This window comes from Melospiza georgiana, chromosome 31, assembly GCF_028018845.1.
Source record: "Melospiza georgiana isolate bMelGeo1 chromosome 31, bMelGeo1.pri, whole genome shotgun sequence".
NCBI lineage: Eukaryota > Metazoa > Chordata > Aves > Passeriformes > Passerellidae > Melospiza > Melospiza georgiana.
In genome coordinates, this window is record NC_080460.1 from 1,204,994 (window position 1) to 1,227,809 (window position 22,816).

General features: G+C 57.5%; 1 protein-coding gene across 1 annotated transcript; it reads right to left on the reverse strand.

Annotated features, from left to right (window-relative positions):
* Nucleotides 1-40: 40 nt before the first annotated feature.
* On the reverse strand, nucleotides 41-21,809 carry DMTN (dematin actin binding protein). The gene is made up of 17 exons (XM_058042521.1): nucleotides 21,724-21,809; nucleotides 16,910-16,962; nucleotides 15,988-16,041; nucleotides 11,727-11,801; nucleotides 10,364-10,519; nucleotides 9,271-9,315; nucleotides 9,083-9,191; nucleotides 7,400-7,456; nucleotides 7,165-7,317; nucleotides 6,968-7,077; nucleotides 5,634-5,739; nucleotides 4,604-4,665; nucleotides 4,419-4,467; nucleotides 3,441-3,448; nucleotides 3,198-3,257; nucleotides 2,200-2,280; nucleotides 41-591 (listed from the first exon to the last, which is right to left on the reverse strand). Exons 3-17 carry the CDS (start codon nucleotides 16,003-16,005, stop codon nucleotides 478-480), a joined length of 1,203 nt encoding a protein of 400 aa, XP_057898504.1. The 5' UTR covers nucleotides 16,006-16,041; nucleotides 16,910-16,962; nucleotides 21,724-21,809; the 3' UTR covers nucleotides 41-477.
* Nucleotides 21,810-22,816: the final 1,007 nt, after the last annotated feature.

Below are 22,816 nucleotides of genomic sequence, written 5' to 3' on the forward strand. Positions count from 1 at the left end.
ATGCCTCCATCTCCCCATGCCAGGCAGGTTCGATGCCTCCATCTCCCCATGCCAGGCAGGTTGGAGCCCCCCAACTCCCTGTGCCAGGCAAGTTTGTACCCCCCCAGCTCCCCATGCCAGGCAGGTTCAATGTCCCCAGCCCCATCCATGCCAGGCAGGTTCGATGCCCCCATCTCCCCATGCCAGGCGGGTTCAATCCCCCCCATTCCCCCGTGCCAGGCGGGTTGGAGCCCCCCAATCCCCAACCCGTGCCAGGCAGGTTCGACCCCCCCTTCTCGCCATGCCAGGCGGGTTCAATCCCCCCCAGTCCCACCAGGATTGAGGTGGGGGGCACAAATTTGGGGGGCACACAGATTTGGGGGGCTGGAGGAGGAGCTGTGGGGGGAACCCCAATAAAAACCGGCTGGGGAGCCCTGAAGCGATTCCACGGCACGACACGGACGGAGCTGGCCCGAGGAGGAGGAGGAGGAGGAGGGCTCAGAAGAGGAAGGCTTTCTTCTTCAGCTCGTTGCGCTTCCACAGCGCCAGCTTGCCGAACTCCTCCGGCGACATCTCGAACACCTTGAGGAAATCCTCGGGGGACAGGTGGCGCTGCAAGGGAGGGGACAGAGGTTGGTGACACGGATAGGAGATGGTGACATGGACACAGGTCGGTGACATGGATAGAGGATGGTGACATGGACAGGGGAGGGTGACACGGATAGAGGATGGTGACATGGACACAGGTCGGTGACACGGATAGAGGACGGTGACACAGACAGGGGAGGGTGACACTGATAGGGGTCGGTGACACGGACAGGGGACAGTGACACGGATAGAGGATGGTGACATGGACAGAGGTTGGTGACACGGATAGGAGATGGTGACATGGACACAGGTCGGTGACATGGATAGAGGATGGTGACACGGACGGGGGAGGGTGACACTGATAGACGATGGTGAAACGGACAGGGGTCGGTGACACGGACAGGGGACAGTGACACGGACAGGGGACAGTGACACGGATAGAGGATAGTGACAGACAGAGGTTGGTGACATGGACGGGGGACGGTGACACCAATAGAGGTTGGTGACACGGACGGGGGATGGTGACATGGACAGGGGACGGTGACACGGATAGAGGTTGGTGACACAGACAGGGGACGGTGACACAGATAGGGGATGGTGACACCAATAGAGGATGGTGACACGGACAGGGGACGGTGACACACCCAGAGGATGGTGACATGGACAGAGGATGGTGACACAGAGAATGGTGTCACGGACAGGGGATGGTGACACCAACAGAGGTTGGTGACATGGACAGGGGACGGTGACACCAATGGAAGATGGTGACATGGACAGGGGATGGTGACATGGATAGGGGATGGTCACACGGATAGAAGTTGGTGACACGGACAGGGGACGGTGACACGGACATTGGATAGTGACACAGATAGAGGATGGTGTCACGGACAGGGGATGGTGACACCAATAGAGGTTGGTGTCCAAAAAGGAGACACAAATGGAAGATGGTGACACAGGGAATGGTGACATGGACAGGGGATGGTGACACGGACAGGGGACGGTGACACGGACAGGGGACGGTGACACCAATGGAAGAGGGTGACACAGGGAATGGTGACAAGGACAGGGGATGGTGACACCAATAGAGGATGGTGACACGGACAGGGAATGGTGACATGGACAGGGGACGGTGACACGGACACGGGATGGTCACACGGATAGAAGTTGGTGACACGGACATTGGATAGTGACACAGATAGAGGATGGTGTCACGGACAGGGGATGGTGACAAAACTGGAGGATGGCGACACGGATAGAGGGCGGTGACACACCCAGAGGATGGTGACACAGATACAGAATGGTGACACGGACAGGGGACGGTGACACGGACACGGGATATTGACATGGACAGGGGACGGTGACACAGATAGAAGTTGGTGACACGGACAGGGGACGGTGACACAGACATTGGATAGTGACACAGATAGAGGATGGTGTCACGGACAGGGGATGGTGACACCAATAGAGGTTGGTGACATGGACAGGGGATGGTGACACCAATAGAGGATGGTGACACAGACAGGGAATGGTGACACGGACAGGGGACGGTGACACCAATAGAGAATGGTGACACGGACAGGGGACGGTGACACCCCCAGAGCACCCCCGAGGGTGACAATGACACAGCCCCACCTCCAGCCTGGTCCTGTCCACGCCGGGCGGGAGCTTCACTCGGCCTCGGTTCGTCACCATCAGCATCTCGTAGGGGTAAATCTGGAAAAACGGGCAGAGAAACGGGGGATTCGGGTTTCCAAACGAGCTGTGGGGCTGATAAAACCGGGGCTGGGAGGTAAAAGGAACAATGGGAAGGATTCCACTGATGGAGGAATGGGAAAAGAGATATTTGCTTTTACAAATAAACTGATTTTTTTACAAGTAAACTGATTTCAGTTTTGCTGAGAAATGAAATTGGATATTGAAAGATGAAAGAAACAATGGGGAAAAACCCTAAATTCCATAAGAATTAAAAATGAAAAGGGACGGTTATGCATTAGAGGGGAACCTTTGGGATCAGGTGTTCTGGGAGGTCTGAACCTCTCAAGTACCTCAGAAATGGGGGAAAACCCCTAAATTCCATAAGAATTAAAAATTAAAAGGCAGGGTTATGCATTAGAGGGGAACCTTTGGGATCAGGTGTTCTGGGGAGTCTGAACCTCTCAAGTGCCTCAGAAATGGGGAAAGAGAGAAGGGAAATGTGGCTGGAAATTGGGATAAAAAGGGAGGCTGCTCCTCCAAAACTTGGAGAGACCCCAGGGGATGCCCCATGGCCTCTGCCTTGATTGGAATAAAGTCAAAGGACTCCTCTGTCTCCTTTTTGGACACAAACCTCTGGTGTTTGGGGATTCATTTTCCTAACAGGGAGGACACAGGGCTGTGAGAGCCTCCCCTGACCCCATCCAAGCCCCCCCAAGCCCCATCCAAATCCCATCTAAACCCCACCCAAGCTCCTCCCCTGACCCCATCCGACACCCCCCAGCCCCATCCAAACGCCCCAAAGCCCCATCCAAGGCCCCCAACCCCATCCAAGTCCCCCCAGCTCCATCCAAGCCCCATCCAAGGCGAGCCCCCAACCCCATCCAAGCCCCTACCAATGCCCCAAACCCCATTTAAGCCCCCCCAGTCCCCCTCACCTTCTGCTCCAGCATGCTGGGCAGGGAGTTCCCTCTGTCCATCCGTCCCCGCTGGCCGTTCTGGGGGGGCAAACCTGAGGTCAGCCCGGCCCCCACCCCCAATTCCCCCCTCTTGAAGCCCGGGTGAGGAGCTCCAGGTCCCTCCCCCCCCTGCAGGGACCGTCCCGAGGTGGCCCCGGTGTCCCCTCCCCGCCCCCGTCACCGTTCCTGCGTCTCCGTGTCCGTGTCCGGGTGAGCTCTTACCTGCAGGGCTGCACAGAGAGAGGAGGGGGCTCAGCCCGGGGGACCCCAACATTGTGCTGCGCCCCCGCATCCCACTGAGCTCGGGCTTGTGGCACCCTGCCGGTCCCTGAGACACCCCCACATCTCCAGGGACACCCCCGCACCTCCCAGGACACCCCAGCATCCCTCAGGACACCCCCACATTCCCAGGACACCCCCACATCCCCAAAAGGCTCCCACATCTCCAGGACATTCCAGCATCCCTCTAGGACACCCCCACATCTCCCAGAGCACACTCACATTCTTGGGGACATTCCCAGGGACACCCTCAGATCCCCAGGACACCCCCCCAGACTCCCAGGATCACCCACACATCTCCCAGAACACCCCCACATCACCGGGGACATCCCCAGGACACCCCCACACCCCCGGGACACCCCCACATCTCCCAGAGCACACCCACATTCCTGGGGACACTCCCAAAACACCCCCACATCCCCAGGATCACCCCCACATCACCAGGGATACCCCCACATCCCCAGGACACCCCCACATTCCGGGGGACATTCCCCGGGACACCCCCCCCGATCCCCAGGATACCCCCACGCTACCCGGGATCCCCCCCACATCTCCAGGGCACTCCCACACTCCCAGGGACACCCCCACACCCCCAAAACATTCCCACATCTCTGCAGGACGTTCCGGCATCCGCAGGACACCCCCGCATTCCTGGGAACATCACCCTGGACACCCCCACAGTCCCAGGATCACCCCCACATCCCCCAAGGACGCCCCCAGACCCGCAGGGACACCTCCGCATTTCCTAAAACACCCCCACATCACCAGGGACACCCCCACATCCCCAGGACACCCCCACATCACCAAGGACACCCTCAGACTCCCAGGGACATCCCCACATTCCCAGGGACACCCCAGGATCACCCCCACACCCCCAGGACACCCCAACTCCCCAGGACACCCCCAGTCCCTGCCCCTCACCAGGGCTCCCCTTCTCGCTCCCCGCCGAGCCGAACTCTGCTGACTGCAGCTGTGGGGGACAAGGACAGACACAGGGACAGGGTCAGACACAGGGACAGGGTCACAGGGGTGACAACCCAACCCCTGAGCAGCCTGGGGTGACCCCAGCAGTGTTGGGGTGGGGGACACAGGTGACAGTCACTTACCCGGGTGAGGGTGCTCCGGCCGGAGGCGGGGAGGGAGGAGCTCTTGGAGCTCGTGTGGAGGGCTGGGAGAGAGGCAGAGAGAGAGTCAGGGACATTTGGGGACAGGCAGGGACCTTTAGGGATATTTCGGGACAGGCAGGGACAGGAAGGGAGTTTTGGGGACATTTAGGGATGGGTAGGGACGGGCTGAGACTGCCAGGGACTTTTGGGGACATTTAGGGACAGGCAGGGATGGGCAGGGACCACCAGGAATGGGCAGAGACCATCAGGGACCACCAAAGACGGGCAGAGACCATCAGGGACCGCCAAAGACGGGCAGAGACTTGTAGGGACTTTTAGGGACAGGCAGGGATGGGTAGGGACGGGCCGAGACTGCCAGGGACCTTTGGGGACATTTAGGGACAGGCAGGGATGGGCAGGGACCATCAGGGACCACCAAAGATGGGCAGAGACTTGTAGGGACCTTTAGGGACAGGCAGGGACGGGCAGAGAAGGATGGGGACATTTAGGAATTGGCAGGGACAGGCAGGAATCTTTAGGGACCTTTAGGGACAGGCAGGGATGGGCCAAGACTGCCAGAGACCTTTGGGGACATTTAGGGACAGGCAGGGATGGGCAGGGACCATCAGGGACAGGCAGGGACCATCAGGGACCTTTAGGGACAGGCAGGGACTGGCAGGGACCTTTAGGGACAGGCAGGGACGGGCAGAGAAGGATGGGGACATTTAGGAATTGGCAGGGACAGGCAGGAATCTTTAGGGACCTTTAGGGATGGGCAGGGACAGGCAGAAACCTGTAGGGACAGGCAGAGACCCTCAGGGATGGGCAGGGACATTTAGGGACAGGAGGGACCACCAGGGATGGGCAGGGACATTTAGGGACAGGCAGGGACCACCAGGGACAGGCAGGGATGAAGGCAGGGGTTTGTGAGGTGCAGGTGGGGTTTGGAAGGTACAGGCAGGATTTGGGGTGCAGGCACCCAGAAATGAGGAGGGAAAGGGCCGGGGTCCAGGAGAACCATCCCACTCACACGTGTGGAAAGGCGTCCGGTCCGGCAGCGAGCGAGTTTTCCTCCGGATCGGGAGCGACTTCTCCATCTCCTCCTTCAGGATCAGCTTCCCGAGGTTGGAGGTGACCTGGGAACCGAGGAACCTCATTGGGATCGGTGCCATCACCCCCAGCCCCCCAAAGCTGCCACCAAGGGACCCCCATTGGGATTGGTTCCATCACACCCTCAGAGGTGCCACCAAGGGAACCCCATTGGGATCAGTGCCAGTGTCCCCCCAGAGGTGCCACCAAGGGACCCCCATTGGCATCAGTGCCATCACCCCCAGCCCCTCAGAGCTGCCACCAAGGATTGAATTAATCTTCTTTTAAATTCATTTTAATTTAATTTAATTTATTTTCATTTTATTTTTATCCCAACCCCTGTTGGGATCGGTGCCATCATCCCCAGCCCCCTAAAACTGCCACCAAGGGACCCCCATTGACATCAGTGCCATTGTCCCCAGCCCCCCAAAGCTGCCACTAAGGGACCCCCATTGGGATCGGTGCCAGCATCCCCAGCCCTCCAGAGCTGCCACCAAGGATTGAATTAATTTTAATTTGTTTTAAATTTATTTTAATTTAATTTATTTTTATTTCATTTTTATCCCAACTCCTGTTGGGATTGGTGCCAGTGTCCCCCCAAAGCTGCCACCAAGGGACCTCTGTTGGGATTGGTGCCATCACTCCCAGAGGTGCCACCAAGGGACCTCTGTTGGGATGGGTGCCATCACCCCCAGCCCCTCAGAGATGCCACCAAGGATTGAATTAATTTAAATTTACTTTTAATTTATTTTAATTCAATTTAATTTATTTTTATCCCAACCCCTGTTGGGATTGGTGCCATCACTCCCAGCCCCTCAGAGGTGCCACCAAGGGACCTCGTTGGGATCAGTGCCAGTGTCCCCACAGAGGTGCCACCAAAGGACCCCCATTGGGATCAGTGCCAGCTCTCCCAGTCCCCAGAGGTGCCACCAAGGGACCCTCATTGGGACATCCAATGCCAGCGCCCTCAGCCTCCCAAAGATGCCACCAAGGAACACCCATTGGGATTGGTGCCATCACTCCCAGCCCCCCAAAGATGCCACCAAGGGACACCCATTGGGATTGGTGCCATCATCCCCAGCCCCCCAAAGATGTCACCAAGGGACACCCATTGGGATTGGAGCCATCACCCCCAGCCCCCCAAAGATGCCACCAAGGGAGCACCCATTGGGATCGGTGTCATCATCCCCAGCCCTCCAAAGATGCCACCAAGGGACACCCATTGGGATTGGTCCCATCACCCCCAGCCCCTCAAAGATGCCACCCAGCCCTGACCTTGCTCAGCTCCTGCCTCTGGAGCTCCCGCAGGTTCTTCATCTCCTCGGTCAGATCCTCATCCTCCTCCTCGCCTCTCTTGGACGCCATCCGCCTCCTCCACTCCGTCTCTGCGGGAAAAGGGACAAAGGGACATTCCAGCCATTCCCACCCCACCTGGGGTCTCCGGGAGGGAAGAGCCCCCTGGTGCCACCTACCCACGACGGCCAGCGAGGGCGGGCAGGGCCAGTAGTCGGTCTCGATCTTGGCGGGCTGGTTGGGGTCTGGGGGCTGCGCCGCCGGGAATTTGGAGGATTCGATGATCAGGTCCTCGATGAGATGCTTCCCGTGGTGGGCACTGGAATGGTGGTCTGGGGGCACAGAGGGGGTGAGGGGGCATTCCTGGGGTGCCCCATCCCATGGGATGGACCCCCCTGCCCTTCCCACACTCACCTTTCTGCCGGTAGATCGGGGGCTTCTTGTAAATGTTGAGCTCTGTGGTGTCGGTCTCTGGGAGGAAAGGGAGGTTTGGGGTTGGGAGTGGGAACTCGTGGGGTTGGGAATTTATGGGATTGGGAATGGGAACTCATGGGGTTGGGAGCTCATGGGGTTGGGAATTTATGGGATTGGGAATGGGAATTTGTGGGGTTGGGAGTGGGAGTTCAAGGGATTGGGAGTGGGAATTTGTGGGGTTGGGAGTGGGAGTTCAAGGGATTGGGAGTGGGAATTTATGGGATTGGGAATTCATGGGATTGGGAGCGGGAATTTTTTTATGGGATTGGGAACTCATGGGATTAGGAGTGGGAATTTATGGGATTGGGAATGGGAACTCATGGGGTTGGGAGCTCATGGGGTTGGGAATATATGGGATTGGGAATGGGAATTTGTGGGGTTGGGAGCTCATGGGGTTGGGAATATATGGGATTGGGAATGGGAATTTGTGGGGTTGGGAGTGGGAGTTCAAGGGATTGGGAGTGGGAATTTATGGGATTGGGAACTCATGGGATTGGGAGTGGGAATTTATGGGATTGGGAATTTATTGGGTTGGGATTGGGAGCTCATGGGGTTGGGAATGGGAGTTCATGGCATTGTTATTGGGAACTCTGGGGTTGGGATTGGGAACCCATGGGGTTGGGAATGGGAGTTCATGAGATTGGGAACTCATGGGAATGGGAGTTCATGGGGTTGGGATTGGGAACTCTGGGGTTGGGAATGGGAGCTCATGGGGTTTGGAATGGGAATTTACGGGGTTGGGAATGGGAACTCATGGGAATGGGAGTGGGAATTTACGGGGTTGGGAATGGGAGCTCAGGGAATTGGGAGCTCATGGCGTTGGGAACACATGGAATTGGGAGTGGGAGCTGATAGGGTTGGGAGTGGGAGTTCTTGGGGTTGGGAATGGGAACTCATGGGCTTGGGAGTAGGAATTTATGAGGTGGGGAATGGGAGCTCATGGGATTGGGAGTGGGAACTCACGGGGTTGGGAGCTCATGGGACTAGGAATGGGAATTTATGGTTTGGGAACACATGGGATTGGGAATGGGAATTTATGGGTTTGGGAACACATGGGACTAGGAATGGGAATTTATGGGTTTGGGAACACATGGGACTAGGAATGGGAATTTATGGTTTGGGAACACATGGGATTGGGAATGGGAATTTATGGGTTTGGGAACACATGGGATTGGGAATGAGAACTCGTGAGGCTGGGAATGGGAACTCATGGGGTTGGGAGTAGGAGTTGGTGGGGTTGGGAATGGGGACTCATGCGATTAGGAATGGGAGTTTATGGGGCTGGGAACTCATGGGGTTGGGAGCGGGAGTTGGTGGGGTTGGGAATGGGAACTCATGGGGTTGGGAGCGGGAGTTGGTGGGGTTGGGAATGGGAACTCATGGGGTTGGGAGTGGGAGTTTTTGGGGCTGGGAACACACGGGGTTGGGAGTGGGAGTTGGCGGGGTTGGGAATGGGAACTCATGGGGTTGGGAGTGGGAGTTTATGGGGCTGGGAACACACGGGGTTGGGAGCTGATGGGGTTGGGAAGGGAAGGTGATGGGATTGGGAGAAGGCTCCAGGGCAGCCTGGCTGGCCCGGGCAGTGCCGGGGTCCCCTTTGGGGCGCCGGGGCGGTTCCGTTACCGGGGCGGTGGAAGTGCTGGACGCTGCTGCGGGTGGGCGCGGGGCCCTGGCGCGAGGGGGGCAGCGGGGTGCTGCTGGGGGGGCGGCTCTCCAGCCACTCCCGGATCACCTGCGGGAAACGGGATTGGGGTCAGAGACCCCCCCGGGTCAGCACCACCCCCTCATCCCACAGCAGGGCCAGCACTCACCTCTGGAGACGGAGGAGGAGACATGGATTTGGGAGACAGGGAGCGCTGCAGAAGGCAAGGATTGACGTAATTTTAATTTATTTTTAATTTATTTTTATATATTTAAAAATTAATTTTTAAATATATAAAAATAATTTTATAATTATTTTTAATTAATTATTTTTAATTAAAAAAAATTTAAATATATAAAACTAATATATTTAATATAATATCATACAATATAATTAAATGTAATATAGTGTAACATTATACATTATATTATAATTTATATACATTATATATTATGTATATAATATATATATATTATTTATATGTATATATACATACTATATAATGTATATATTATATATATGTGTATATATACATTATATACAAAATGTATATAATATATATACATTATACATTATATTATAATTTATATTATAATTTATTGTGCAATATACCACATTATATTGTAATTTATTTTTATAAATTATATAATGGAATATAATGTATTATAATATAATATAATAATATATATAATTAAATGTAATGTAATATAATACATTACATTTTAATTAATTTTATTAATTATTTTAATTTCTTTTAAAAATAATTATAAAATATAAAAATAATATGATTATTATAATGTAATGTAATGTAATAGAATATAATGTAATGTGATAAAATAAAATGGAATGGAATGGAATGTAATACAATGTAATATAATGTAATATAATGTATATTATATACTGAATTAATATAGTATTAAATATATTAAATATTATAATTATAAAGCATTGTCTTATTTATAATAAAATTTTCTTTATTGCTAATTTCTTTTTAAATTTTATTTTTTATTCATTTTATTTTAATTAATTTCAATTTAATTTTTAATTATTTTCAATTACTTTTCATTAATTTCACTGTTTTAACTGAATCTCAACAACTTTAACAACCTTCACGAGCCGCCACGAATTATAATGAATTTTAATCAATTTCAGCTATTTTTCTGCTGGAATTTTTTTCGTATCATTCTAGAATTCTAATCCATCGTGTTGATTCTCCTTTCCAGGTGGGATTTTCCCAAAAACCCCTGGAAATTCCCGCTCACCTCCCGGCTGCGGGGCAGCTCCACGTGCTCCATCAGCGAGTAGGTGAAGTGGGGCTCGTAGATCATCAGGTCGGGGCGTTCGATGTCCAGGATGGCTTTGTCCTTGGGGATGGCAGCCAGGTCCTTGTAGCCCAGGACCTCGTTGTCCATTTTGGCCTGGAAGGAAAAGAAAATGCCTTAATTTGGGGTGCAGAAAGGAGATTTTGGGAAATTTAGGGAATCTTTTTGTAAGGTACTTGGAGCTCATGGGGTTGGGAATGGATACTCATGAGACTGGGAGCTCATGGGATTGCAAATAATGGGATTGTAGCCCAGAACCTCGTTGTCCATTTTGGCCTGGAAAGAAGGGGAAAACACCTTGATTTAGGGTGCAGAAGTGAATTTTGGGAAATTTCGGGAATTTTTTTGTAAGGTACTTGGAGGTCATGGGATTGTGAATAATGGGATTGTAGCCCAGGACCTCGTTGTCCATTTTGGCCTGGAAGGAAAAGAAAATGCCTTAATTTGGGGTGCAGAAAGGAGATTTTGGGAAATTTAGGGAATCTTTTTGTAAGGTACTTGGAGCTCATGGGGTTGGGAATGGATACTCAATGGATACTCATGAGATTGGGAGCTCATGGGATTGTGAATAATGGGATTGTAGCCCAGAACCTCATTGTCCATTTTGGCCTGGAATGAAGAGAAAAACACCTTGATTTAGGGTGCAGAAGTGAATTTTTGGGAAATTTAGGGAATTTTTTATAAGATCCTTGTAGCCCAGGTCCTCGTTGTCCATTTTGGCCTGGAATGAAGGGAAAAAGTCATTTGGGGTGCAGAAGGGAATTTTTTGGGAATTTGTTACAAGGTCTTTGTAGCCCAGGACCTCGTTGTCCATTTTGGCCTGGAAGGAAAAGAAAATGCCTTAATTTGGGGTGCAGAAAGGAGATTTTGGGAAATTTCGCGAATTTTTTGTAAAGTACTTGGAGCTCGTGGGATTAGGAGCTCATGGGATTGTGAATAATGGGATTGTAGCCCAGAACCTCGTTGTCCATTTTGGCCTGGAAAGAAGGGAAAACACCTTGATTTGGGGTGCAGAAGTGAAATTTCTGGAAATTTTGGGAATTTTTGGGGAATTTTAGGGAAGTTTTGGGAAATTTAGGGAATTCTTTATAAGGTCCTCGTACTTCAAGACCTTATTGTCCATTTTGGCCTGGAATGAAGGGAAAACGCCTTCATTTGGGGTTCAGAAGGGGATTTTTTGGGAAATTCAGGATTCACACCTTCCAAGGCCGTGCCGGGGGGAACGGGGATGGTTTTGGGGGGTCCCATCCCGACCTCCTCAGGGATTTAGGGGTGAGGTGGGGAGCGGGGAACGGCTCCTTACCACGATGCTGGAGGGAGAGCCGGGAACGCTGGATCCGCGGGAAGAGCAGACGCTCCCAGGGGAGGTCAGAGGCTGCTGGGTGGAAAATGGGGAGGGGGTTCAGCCCAGGGGTTTTGGGGACACCCCTGTGTCAGAATTCGGGGCATCCGTCTGTCTGTCCTTGCACAAACCCCTGCCAGGGGGCTCAGAGACCCTCACACAGAGCCTAAGACCGCTGTGATTTTGATTTTAACCCGTGGAAAAAAAAATTATCAACCTTATTGGAGACCTGCAAGCCATGAAAGTTTAAGTGGAATGAGAGTGAATTTATCATGGGGTGAAAAAAATGGATTTTTGGGGGTTTTTAAAATGGGGGCTCAGGGACCCTGGCACAGAGCCTAAGACCCCTGTGCCTTTGATTTAGCCCTTGGAAAAAAAAATTACCAAGAGTAACAAGTCAAAAGAGTTTAAGTAGAATAATTGTTAGTTGTCGTGGGGTGAAAAATTTGATTTTTGGGGGTTTTTAGAATGGGGGCTCAGAGACCCTGGCACAGAGCCCAAGACCCCTGTGATTTTGATTTTAACCCATGGAAAAAAAAAATTACCAATTTTATATGAAGGCCTGCAAGCTACGACAGTTTAAGTAGAATGATAATGAATTTATCATGGGGTGAAAAAAATGGATTTTTGGGGGATTTTAGAATGGGGGCTCAGAGACCTTGGCACAGAGCTCAAGACCCCTGTGCCTTTGATTTAGCCCTTGGAAAAAACAATTACAAAGAATTACAGGTCAAAAGACTTTAAGTAGAATAATAGCTGGTTGTCATGGGGTGGAAAATTTGATTTTTGGGGGTTTTTAGAATGGGGGCTCAGAGATCTTGGCACAGAGCTCAAGACCCCTGTAGCTTTGATTTAGCCCTTGGAAAAATAAATTACAAATAATTACAAGTCAAAAGAGTCAAAAGAAAAAACAATTACAAAGAATTACAAGTCAAAAGAGTTTAAGTAGAATAATAGTTAGTTGTCATGGGGTGAAAATTTTGATTTTTTGGGGGTTTTTAGAATGGGGCCTCAGAGACCCTGGCACAGAGCTCAAGAGACCTGAGATTTTGATTTTAACCCATGGAAAAAAATTACCAACTTTATATGAAGACCTGCAAGCCACAAATGTCTAAGCAGAATAATCATTAGTTTGTCATGGGGTGAAAAATAGATTTTTTGAGGTTTTTAGAAGGGGAGTTGAGTGGGCAAGATGGAGGAATCTGGGCACGTCCAGCCTTTCTCCTTCTTCTTGGCCTCCATCTCCTGCTGTGATGGTGGCACTGACAGATTGGTTTAGAGTAGAAACTCACTGTCTAACACAGGTGATGGGTATTGGGAAGGAATTGTTAATATTGTACACGTAGTTTTTGTATAAAAAGATAACCGAGGGTGTCAGCGTGCTTCTGTCTGTCCTGCTGAATAAAACTCGGCTGGGCAGAGAAAGAATTTTATAGATGAAATACACTAAGCAACATTGAGAGTGGAGATAGAAGTGTTCTGGCTCCTTTTTTGGCTGCTGGGGTGGGAAAAGAGACTTTAACACATCTCGGGGTCACTGTGGGAAGTGGAGAACCCGATCCCCCTGTGCCCACGTGTCGCAGACATCTTTTATGGAAAATCCTTTCCTCAGGATTTTTCCTCCTGAGAAGCTGGGAGGCCTCAGGAACAAAATGTAAACATTGATTATCTGCTGCTGTGGAATGCAACAGGTGCATCTGGGATTGGTCTCATGGGGTTGTTTCTAATTAATGGCCAATCAGTCAGCTGGCTCGGGCTCTCTGTCCCAGCCACAAACCTTTGTTATCATTCCTTCTTTTTCTATTCTTAGCTAGCCTTCTGATGAAATCCTTTCTTCTATTCTTTTAGTATAGTTTCAATGTAATATATATCATAAAATAATAAATCAAGCCTTCAGAAACACGGAGTCAGATCCTCATCTCTTCCCTCAACCTCAGACCCCTGTGAGCACCATCACACCCACAGACCCCAGACCCCTGAGGGTTGGCATTTCTGGTGGCACGGGCAGGGAGAGACAGCTGGGAGGTGACAGCGCTCGGCCAGGACGCGCTGCCGCTAGATGGGGCTGCCAGGCTGGGCTGGAGAGGAGGAGGAGGAGGAGGAGGAGGAGGAGGAGGAGGAGGAGGAGGAGGAGGAGGAGGAGGAGGAGGAGGAGGAGGAGGAGGAGGAGGAGGAGGAGGAGGAGGAGGAGGAGGAGGAGGAGGAGGAGGAAGGCAGGGCCCTGCTCGCAGCAGCCCAGGCCTGCCCCTGCCTTTGGTACCAGCCCCGTGTGCGTGCGGGGCACCCCATGAAACAGCGCCCTGCCAGGACCCCCAGCACCCTACCAGACCCCCAACACCTTCCCCTGACCCCCAACACCCTTTATGGAACCCCAGAACCTTCTCTTGAACCCCCAGCACCCCCAGCACCCTCCCAGACCCCCAACACCCTTTATGGAACCCCCAGAACCTTCTCTGGACCCCCAGCACCCCAGCACCCTCCCAGACCCCCAACACCTTTCCTGGAGCCCCAACGCCCTTTATTGAACCCCCAGAACCTTCTCTGGACCCCCAGCACCTCCAGCACCCTCCAGACCCCCAACACCTTTCCTGGACCCCCAACACCCTTTATTGAAACCCCCAGAACCTTCTCTTGAACCCCAGCACCCTCCCAGACCCCCAACACCCTGCCAGGCCCCAAACATCCTTCCCTGGACCTCCAAACCCTTCTCTGTACCCCCCAACACCCTGCCGGAGCCCACAGCACCTTCTGAGAGACCCCAGCACCTTTCCTGTACCCCCAACACCTTTCATTGGACCCCCAGAACCCCGTTCTGCATTCCCAGCACTTTCCCCACACCCCCAGCACTTTCTCTGTACCCCCAATATCCTTTCTTGCACCCCCAGAAGCTTTCTGGGACCTCCAGAACCTTCTCTGGACCCCCAACACCCTCCCAGACCCCAGCACTTTTCCCGAACCCCCAACACCCTTTCCTGGAGCCCCAAAAGCTTCTCTGTACCCCCCAACATCCTGCCAGGACCCACAGCACCTTCCCAGACCCAGCACTTTGCCCGGACCCCCAACATCCTGCCAGACCCCCAACACCTTTTATTGAACATCCCAGAACCTTCTCTGGACCCCCAGAACCCCGTTCTGCATCCCCAGCACTTTCCCCACACCCCCAGCACTTTCTCTGCACCCCCAATATCCTTTCACGCACCCCCAGAAGCTTTCTGGGACCTCCAGAACCTTCTCTGGACCCCCAGCACCCCGTTCTCTACCCCAGCACCTTCCCTGGACCCCCAACACCCTTTATGGAACCCCCAGAACCTTCTCTGGACCCCCAGCACCTCCAGCACCCTCCTAGACCCCCAACACCCTTTATTGAACCCCCAGAACCTTCTCTTGGACCCCCAGCACCTCCAGCACCCTCCGAGACCCCAGAACTTTTCCCGAACCCCCAGCACCCTTTCCTGGAGCCCCAAAAGCTTCTCTGTACCCCCCAACACCCTGCAAGGACCCACAGCACCTTCCCAGACCCAGCACTTTTCCCGGACCCCCAACACCTTTTATTGGCCCCCCAATACCCTGCCTGCACCCCCAGCACCCCGTTCTGCATCCCCAGAACTTTCCCCACACCCCCAGCGCTTTCTCTGCACCCCCAATATCCTTTCTTGCACCCCCAGAAGCTTTCTGGGACCTCCAGAACTTTCTCTGGACCCCCAGGCGCCCTGTTCTCTACCCCAGAACCTTCCCAGACCCCAGCACCCTTTATGGAACCCCCAGAACCTTCTCTGGACCCCCAGAACCTTCTCTGGTGCCCCAAGCACCCCGTTCTCCACCCCAGCACCTTCCCCTGACCCCCAGCACCTTGTCTGGCAGCCCAACACCTTTCCTGAAGCCCAGAACCTTCCCTGCACCCCCAGAACCCTGTTCTGAACCCCCAGACCGACCCTCCTCGGGCCCCAGAACCTGCCTTGGACCCCTAAGATCTTCCCAGTCCCCCAAGACCCTCCCTGGACCCCCCAGAACCCTGTTCAGGACCCCCTTTACCCTCCTTTGAACCCCAAGACCTTTCTTGGACCCCCAAGACCCTCCTGGGACCCCAAAGACCCTCCAGGGATCCCCAAGACCCTTCCCGGACCCCCCAGAACCCTGTAATGGACCCCCAAGACCCTCCCTGGTCCCCCTTTATCCTCCCTGTACCCCCAAACCCGTCCCCACCCCCCCCTTCCCCCCGTACCTTCTGCAGCCTTTCCATTCAGCCGCGGGCTGGGGCTGTGTCAGTCACAGGCTCCTGTGGGCACAGAGGGCACTGCCAGGGTGGGCACAGAGGGCATGGGGCTTTGGGCACTGCCAGGGTGGGCACAGAGACCCCCGTGGCTTTGGGCACTGCCAGGGTGGGCACAGAGCCCCGCGGGGTTTGGGCACTGCCAGGGTGGGCACAGAGCCCCCCGGGCTGGAGGTCCCACATCCCACCGCCCTCCTGGCACGGGCTGGGCACTGCAGGACCCACAGCGGGCACGGGGGTGGCACGGCCCCAGTGCCAAAGGAGGGTGGCATGCGGGTGGCACAGCCCCGGGGTGGCACATCCCCACAGCGGGCATGGGGGTGGCACGATGACAGCGCAGGGGTGGCACAGCCCCGGTGCCAAAGGAGGGTGGCACGGCCCCAGTGCTGGCAGCAGGACAGGCCCGCCAGGAGGTGCCACCACTGTCCCCCAGGAAGGGCACAGGGGAAGAACAAGGAGGGGACAGGAAGGGGAACGAGTGAGGGGCAGGGAGGGGACAGCAAGGGACAGGCAGGGGGACAGGGGACAGGCAGGGCACAGGTGAGGGAAGAGGAGGGGACAGGGAGGGAACAGGGACAGGCAAGGGGACACCAAGGGACAGGCAGGGCACAGGTAAGGGACAGGTGAGGGACAGGCAGGGACAAGCAGGGACAGCAGGGGGACAGACAGGGGATAGGGAGGGCACAGTGACAAGGGACAGTGACAGGCAGGACAGTGACACACAGGGCACAGTGACACACAGGGCACAGTGACACACAGGGCACAGTGACAGGAGGGGACAGGTGAGGGACAGGCAGGGCACAGTGACAGACAGGACAGTGACACACAGGACACAGCGACAAGGGACAGTGACAGGAGCGGGCCCCGCACTCACCGCCGCCTCCGTGGCTCCGCATCCCCCGGGGCGCTGGGGCTCGGCCGTTCGCCCTGCAGGGAGAGCACAGCGGCGCTGAGCGGGTGCCAGCCCTGCCCCTGTCCCCGCGCTGTCCCCACGCTGTCCCCGTGCCCGCCCGTGCTGACGGTGTCGCGTGTCGCCCTTTTGTCCCTCGCGCGGCCTCCAGAACCCTCCCCGGGCACGGGACGGGCCCGGCCGCGCCGCGGGGCCACAAAGGCGCTCACAAAGGGGAAAATTCCCCATTCTCCGCCAAATTCTCCTTTCGGGAGGGACGGAGCTGGAAACAGCTCGTGCGACAGCGACAGTGACAGCGGCCCGGGCAGGGCACGGGGGTGGCACCGCCTTTGGGGACACCAAGCCCGCTGTCCCCAAGCGCAGATGGCGGGGATGGAACGGGAGCATCCCCGGGCTGCCGGAGCCCTCCCTGGGGACCCCCCACCACCAAGACCCCCCAGAGCCGCCCCTGGAATGGGATTGAAGGCGCTGACCCCATGCCCAGCCCCGGGATCGGTGGCACGGGCAGTGCCCGAGCGGCACAAGGGCGGCATTGTCCGCTTGGGCACAGCCCTGAGCTCACAATTTCCAGGCTCGCCCCCCGGCCCCGGTGGCGCTGCGGGGACACGGGAGGGACGCGGCGACACCGGAGGGACGCGGGGACGGCGAGGGGATGGAGGCGATGGAGGAGAACGAAAAGGAAAACAAACCCGATTCGGGCGTGCGGAGAGACGCCACCAAACTGGCGACAGGTGCCAGGCCCGCAGTGCCACCTCGGCCACCACTGTGCCACCCCCCCCCGTGTCCCCAGAGCGCGGGGACAGCTTATCAGGAGCGGGCAGGAGCCACCGCCCCGCGCTCCCCATGGCAACGAGCCCCGGTGGAACCGCGCCTGACCCGAGATAAGCGCGGCTGTTTTGGGATTTTCCCGGCCAGGAGGGCTCGGGGGAGCGGGGACAGGACGGGGGGGACACAAGCAGCGTGTCAGGGAGACGCTGAGGGCACCGAAAGGAGCCGGGCGGGGAGCGTGGGAAGGGAGAGAGGGAGGAAGGAAGGATGGATGGACGGACAGACGGACAGGACGCGTGCGGGCGGGGCTCACAGCGATGCAGGGGTGCCGGTGCCCCCCCCCCCTCCCCCCTTGCCGCGGGAAGAGCTCGGTTCCCTCCTCCCCACCCCGAGGAAATCCGGATTTGACTTTTCGCAGCCGCCAAAGCCATCAGCGCCCGGCGCCGCGCCAGGAGCCAGGCCCTGAGAACCCCCAGGGGACCCCCCGGCCTTCCTCCATCCTCCATCCTCCTCCTCACCCCCCCGAGTGCCACCGAATTGCGGCGCGGCTGTCGCGGCTCGCAGCCAGCAGCGACACGGGGGGGGGACACTCGGGGTCACAAGTTCCCTGAACAGACGGATCCCGCCCGCCCTGGAACGGTGTCCGGCGCTTCCCAGCCCGGCCCAGCCCTCCTCATCCTCATCCTCCTCCTCCTCCTCCCAGCAAAGCTCCAAACAAACAGCGCGGCGAGGCCCGGAGCATCCTCCGCGCTCAGCGGGGAAACTGAGGCACGGCCACACGCGGGGCCCCAGCGGCAACCTGAGCGCGACAGCGACAGTGACAGCGGCTCCGCGACCCGCGCCCCGCCGGTGTCCGGTTCCTCCCTTGTCCTGTTTCTGTCGCCGGCCATCGCTGCCGTGTCACTGCCCCGCCACCTCGGTGGCCTCCAAAGCCACCAAACGCCACCAGCTGCCACCCCCGGCCGGGCGTTTTTCCATCCGTGCCTCAGTTTCCCCGCACGGATGGGGAGGGGGGGGGGTATCAACAGCCCGCCCACCCCATCCCGGAGCGGATGGCGATGAAGGAGGAATTTCCACCTCCTCGTTTCCTCCCATCCGCGGAATCTGGGCCAGCGCAGCTTCCCCCGGGCCTGCCCTGCAGGTGTAAAGAGGGGGGAGACGCGGCCTGAACCCCAAAACCCTCGGGGATGATGGGGGGGGGTCCTTGCTCGGCCCCCCTGTCCCGATGGCCACCCCACAGCCCCGCTCCGGGCCGCGCCTCACGTGGCTCCTAATCCGGGATTAGAGTGGGATTAGCCTGCTCATCCCGCACGCGGAGGGACCCGCCGGGGATGTGTGAGGAGGCCGCACCCTCCGCGCCTCCCCCTGAGCCTCTGGGGGAGCCCCCGCACCCCAAAAAACCCCCCCAGGATCTGCCAACCCTTGGCTCTGCACGCCCAGCGTTGGGTACCCCAGGATTGGGGGGTCTGGGGTCACACCTGACAGGACATCCAGGAGGTGCCCGGGGGTCCCAAAGTGGCCCTGGAACGACCCCAGCCTGGCACCCAGAGCCAGGAGCTGAACCCCCCCCCCCCCCCAGAGAAAGCTCCATCCACAGCCAAGAGATTAGGGGGGACGCCCCAAATTTGCGCCCCAAATCCCCTCCCGATGCTCCGTGGGGTGGAGAAATGGGAATTTATTCTGCCCCTAAATCCCCCCCCGATGCTCCTCTAAATGGGAATTTATTCTGCCCCGAAACCCACCCCCGATGCTCCTCTAAATGGGAATTTATTCTGCCCCTAAATCCCCCCACGATGCTCCGTGGCAGTGGGGAAATGAGAATTTATTTTGCCTCCAAATCACCCCCCCCGATGCTCCATGGTGGTGCAGAAATTGGAATTTATTCTGCCCCGAAATCCAGCCCCGATGCTCCTCTAAACGGGAATTTATTCTGCCCCTAAATTCCCCCACAATGCTCTGTGGCGTGGGGAAAAGGGAATTCATTCTGCCCCTAAATCCCTCACTAATGCTCCACTAAACGGGAATTTGGCCCCTCCGGGCTCTGCCAGGGGGGTTGGGGCACCCCAAAATTCCGCGTCCACCACGGCCAAGGAGCATCAAACCCTTCATGGATTTGGGGGGGTTCCCCCCCAGCAGCAGCGCTGAGACCCCACAAATTCCCAAATTCCCTGCTCAGGTGGGGCTGGGCGGCCCCGGCCTCGTCCCTCGGCGATGTCCCCGCGGAGGGGACACGGGGGTGGCCCGGGGGGGCTCAGGGAGGGGTCCCCGCCTTCCTCCCCCCAGCGATGGGGACAAAACGTGGGTGGGGGGGGGGGAAAAAAGCGACGGGAAAACGGAGAGCGGCCACCGCCACCCGGCTGCCCCGGCGCCCTCCGTGTCCCCATCGTGTCCCCACAGCGTCCCCAGCGTGTCCCCGTCCCCGCCGAGCCGCTCACTCACCCAAGGCCGCGCTCACCGCATCCCTGCGGGCCGATGCTCGCACCCAGCCCCCGAAATCACGCGTGGGCTCCCGCGGGGGCTGCGGCGCATCCAGAGCCGGGAGAGCGGCGGAACGGGCGGGAGAACGGCGGCACGAGCCTATCGCCCCCCGGCAGCCCGGCCCCGCCGCCGATAACCGCGCGGGGCGTGCGGGGGAGGCTGCGTGGGGCGTGGGAGGGTGCGGGAGTGTGCGTGGCTGCCCGGGGAGGGGGTGGCGGTGGCCGCGTGGGTGCCGCGCTCGCCTCTCCCCGGCTCGCTGCTGGCTCAGTCCCTTTCCCAACAAGAGGAGAATTAGCCGGCATCATGACGAAGCAGTATTGGCCGCCGCTCCTCCCGCTTTCCCCGGCACAAAGAGGGAGGAAAACAGCGATAACCCGGCCTGGCAGGGGAATAACCCAGCCCTGGCACCCCCACGGCCCCCGCTGGGCACGGGGCGCGGCCGCCCCAGCTCCTCCTGCGGGGATTTTGGGGGGATTTGGGCACCCCCAGCACCGCACGGGGCTGCGGCAGCGTGGGGAGGGGGGGGGACGGAACCTCCCCCTCGATGCGACCCCCCCAGGAGGGGTCTGGGGGCGCTGCGCCCACCCCTGGCTGTTCCAGGAGGGGAAATCCAGCGGGAATTTCCATCCGCGGCACCGGCGCAGGTTGGGCGGTGCTGGGGAATCTGCCACAACCCAGCGCTGGGGTCTGGCCCCCAAAACCCCAATTTCCCCCAAACCCTGGGGATCGCGGTTCTGGGCAGGGCAGGGCAGGGCGGGGAGGCTGCGGCCGCCTCCATCCCTCCGGGGTCCCTCGGATCGCGGTGCCGGCGCCCCGGGATGGGGCTCGGGAGCGGAGGCGCCGGGGGCGGCGGGGCTGCGTTGGTGCCGCAGCGCCGGGAGCCGGAGTCTATTCCCGGCTCTGTGTGGGAGCGCTGCCTGGTGACAGCGGCAGCAGCGCCCGTTCCGGGGCTCCTCCTCGCTGCTCCTGCTCCTCGCTGCCTCAGTTTCCCCGCACCCCCGCTAAGGAAAGCGCTGCTGGACCCCCCCGGATGGACACGCAGGGCCTGGGGTGTGTCCGGGCTGCACATCTGGGAGGAAACACACCCAGGGCTGCACATCTGGGGGGATGCAGGCCCAGCGGTGAACATCTGGCAGGGATACGGCCCCAGGGGGATGCACACGCGCGTCCTTCAGCGCCAGGAGCATCCCCGCTCCTGGCTCCGCCATCCCCCCGTGCCCGGGGCGCTCCCCCGGCCCCCGCCGCCCCCCGGGGCCGTGCCCGCGACTCATCGGGGCTGCGGCCGCCTCGCCGCCGCCACTAACCCAGTTTCTCAAGCATGAAGACGATCGCAGCGGCTGCTCGGCGGCTGCCACCTGCGCCCGGGGGCTGCTCCGGCTCCTGACCCGGCCGCGGCACCGACACGCCGGGGGGAGTTCGGGGGGCGCCCCGATCCCGCTCCGACCCACAACGCGCGGCGTTTCGTGCAACCGTTCAAAGCGAGCGCGGACCGCGCTGGGGGTGCGGGGTGGGGTGCGGGGGTCAGGCCGTACCTTCAGGGGAGCCCATGGCCCGCAGGCAGCGCTGCCCGTCCGCCGGGAGCCATCCCCGCGCCCAGCAGCGCTCCCGCCCCTGCGCCGCACGCGCGTTACCACAGCGACCGCCCCCCGCCCGCCGCCGCACCGGGAGCGGCACCGGGAGAGGCGGGAGCGGCACCGGGAGAGGCCCCGGGGCTCGGCCGGGGAGGGAGGAGGTGCAGCAGAGTGCTGGGGATTGAGAGAGGGATGAGGGAGGTGCAGGAGCATCCTGCGGGCTCGGAGAGGGATGGAGGAGGTGCAGAACAATCCCCTGGACGCACGCAGGGATGGAGGAGGTGCAGGAGCATCCTTCGGCCTCACTGAGGAACAGAAGAGGTGCAGGACAGTCCTGTGGGCACTCAGAGAGACAGGAGGAGTGCAGGACAATCCTGTGGATTCAGAGAGGGATGGGGGATGTACAGGACAAGCCCCCGGACACACAGGGGATGGACGAGGTGCAGGAGCATCCTTTGACTTCACTGAGACATGGAGGATGTGCAGGACAATTGTCTGGATTTAGTGAGGGATGGGGGATGTGCAGGACAATTCTCTGGACACACAAAAGATGGAAGGAGTGCAGGACAACCCTGGGGAGTCATAGAGGGACAGAGGTGGAGGAGGTGCAGAGGCATCCTGTGGATTTAGAGGGGGATGAGGGAGTGCAGGACAATCCTGTGGACACACACAGAGATGGGAGGAGTGCAGGACAGTCCTCTGGCCTTGCCAGGTGATGGAGGAAGTGCAGGAACATCCTTCAGCCTCAGCGAGGGATGGAGAATGTGCAGAACAAGCCCCTGGACACACACACAGGGATGGAGGAGGTACAGGAACATCCTTTGGCTTCACTGAGGGATGAGGGAGTGCAGAACAGTCCCATGGAGATTCACAGGGATGGAAGGAGTGCAGGACAATCCAATGGATTTAGTGAGACATGGAGGAAGCACAGGAGAGTCCTGTGGATTCAGAGAGAGATTGAGGAGGTGCAGAACGAGCCCCTGGACACACACAGGCATGGAGGAGGTGCAGGAACGTCCTTTGGCTTCACTGAGGGATGAGGGAGTGCAGAACA

Excerpts from the sequence above, each read along its gene's own strand:
- DMTN (XM_058042521.1), bottom strand. Across the intron at positions 7,457-9,082 it reads CCAGCACTTCCACCGCCCCG|AGACCGACACCACAGAGCTC; the intron begins GTAACGGAACCG and ends CTTTCCTCCCAG. Across the intron at positions 5,740-6,967 it reads AGAGGCAGGAGCTGAGCAAG|GTCACCTCCAACCTCGGGAA; the intron begins GTCAGGGCTGGG and ends CTCGGTTCCCAG.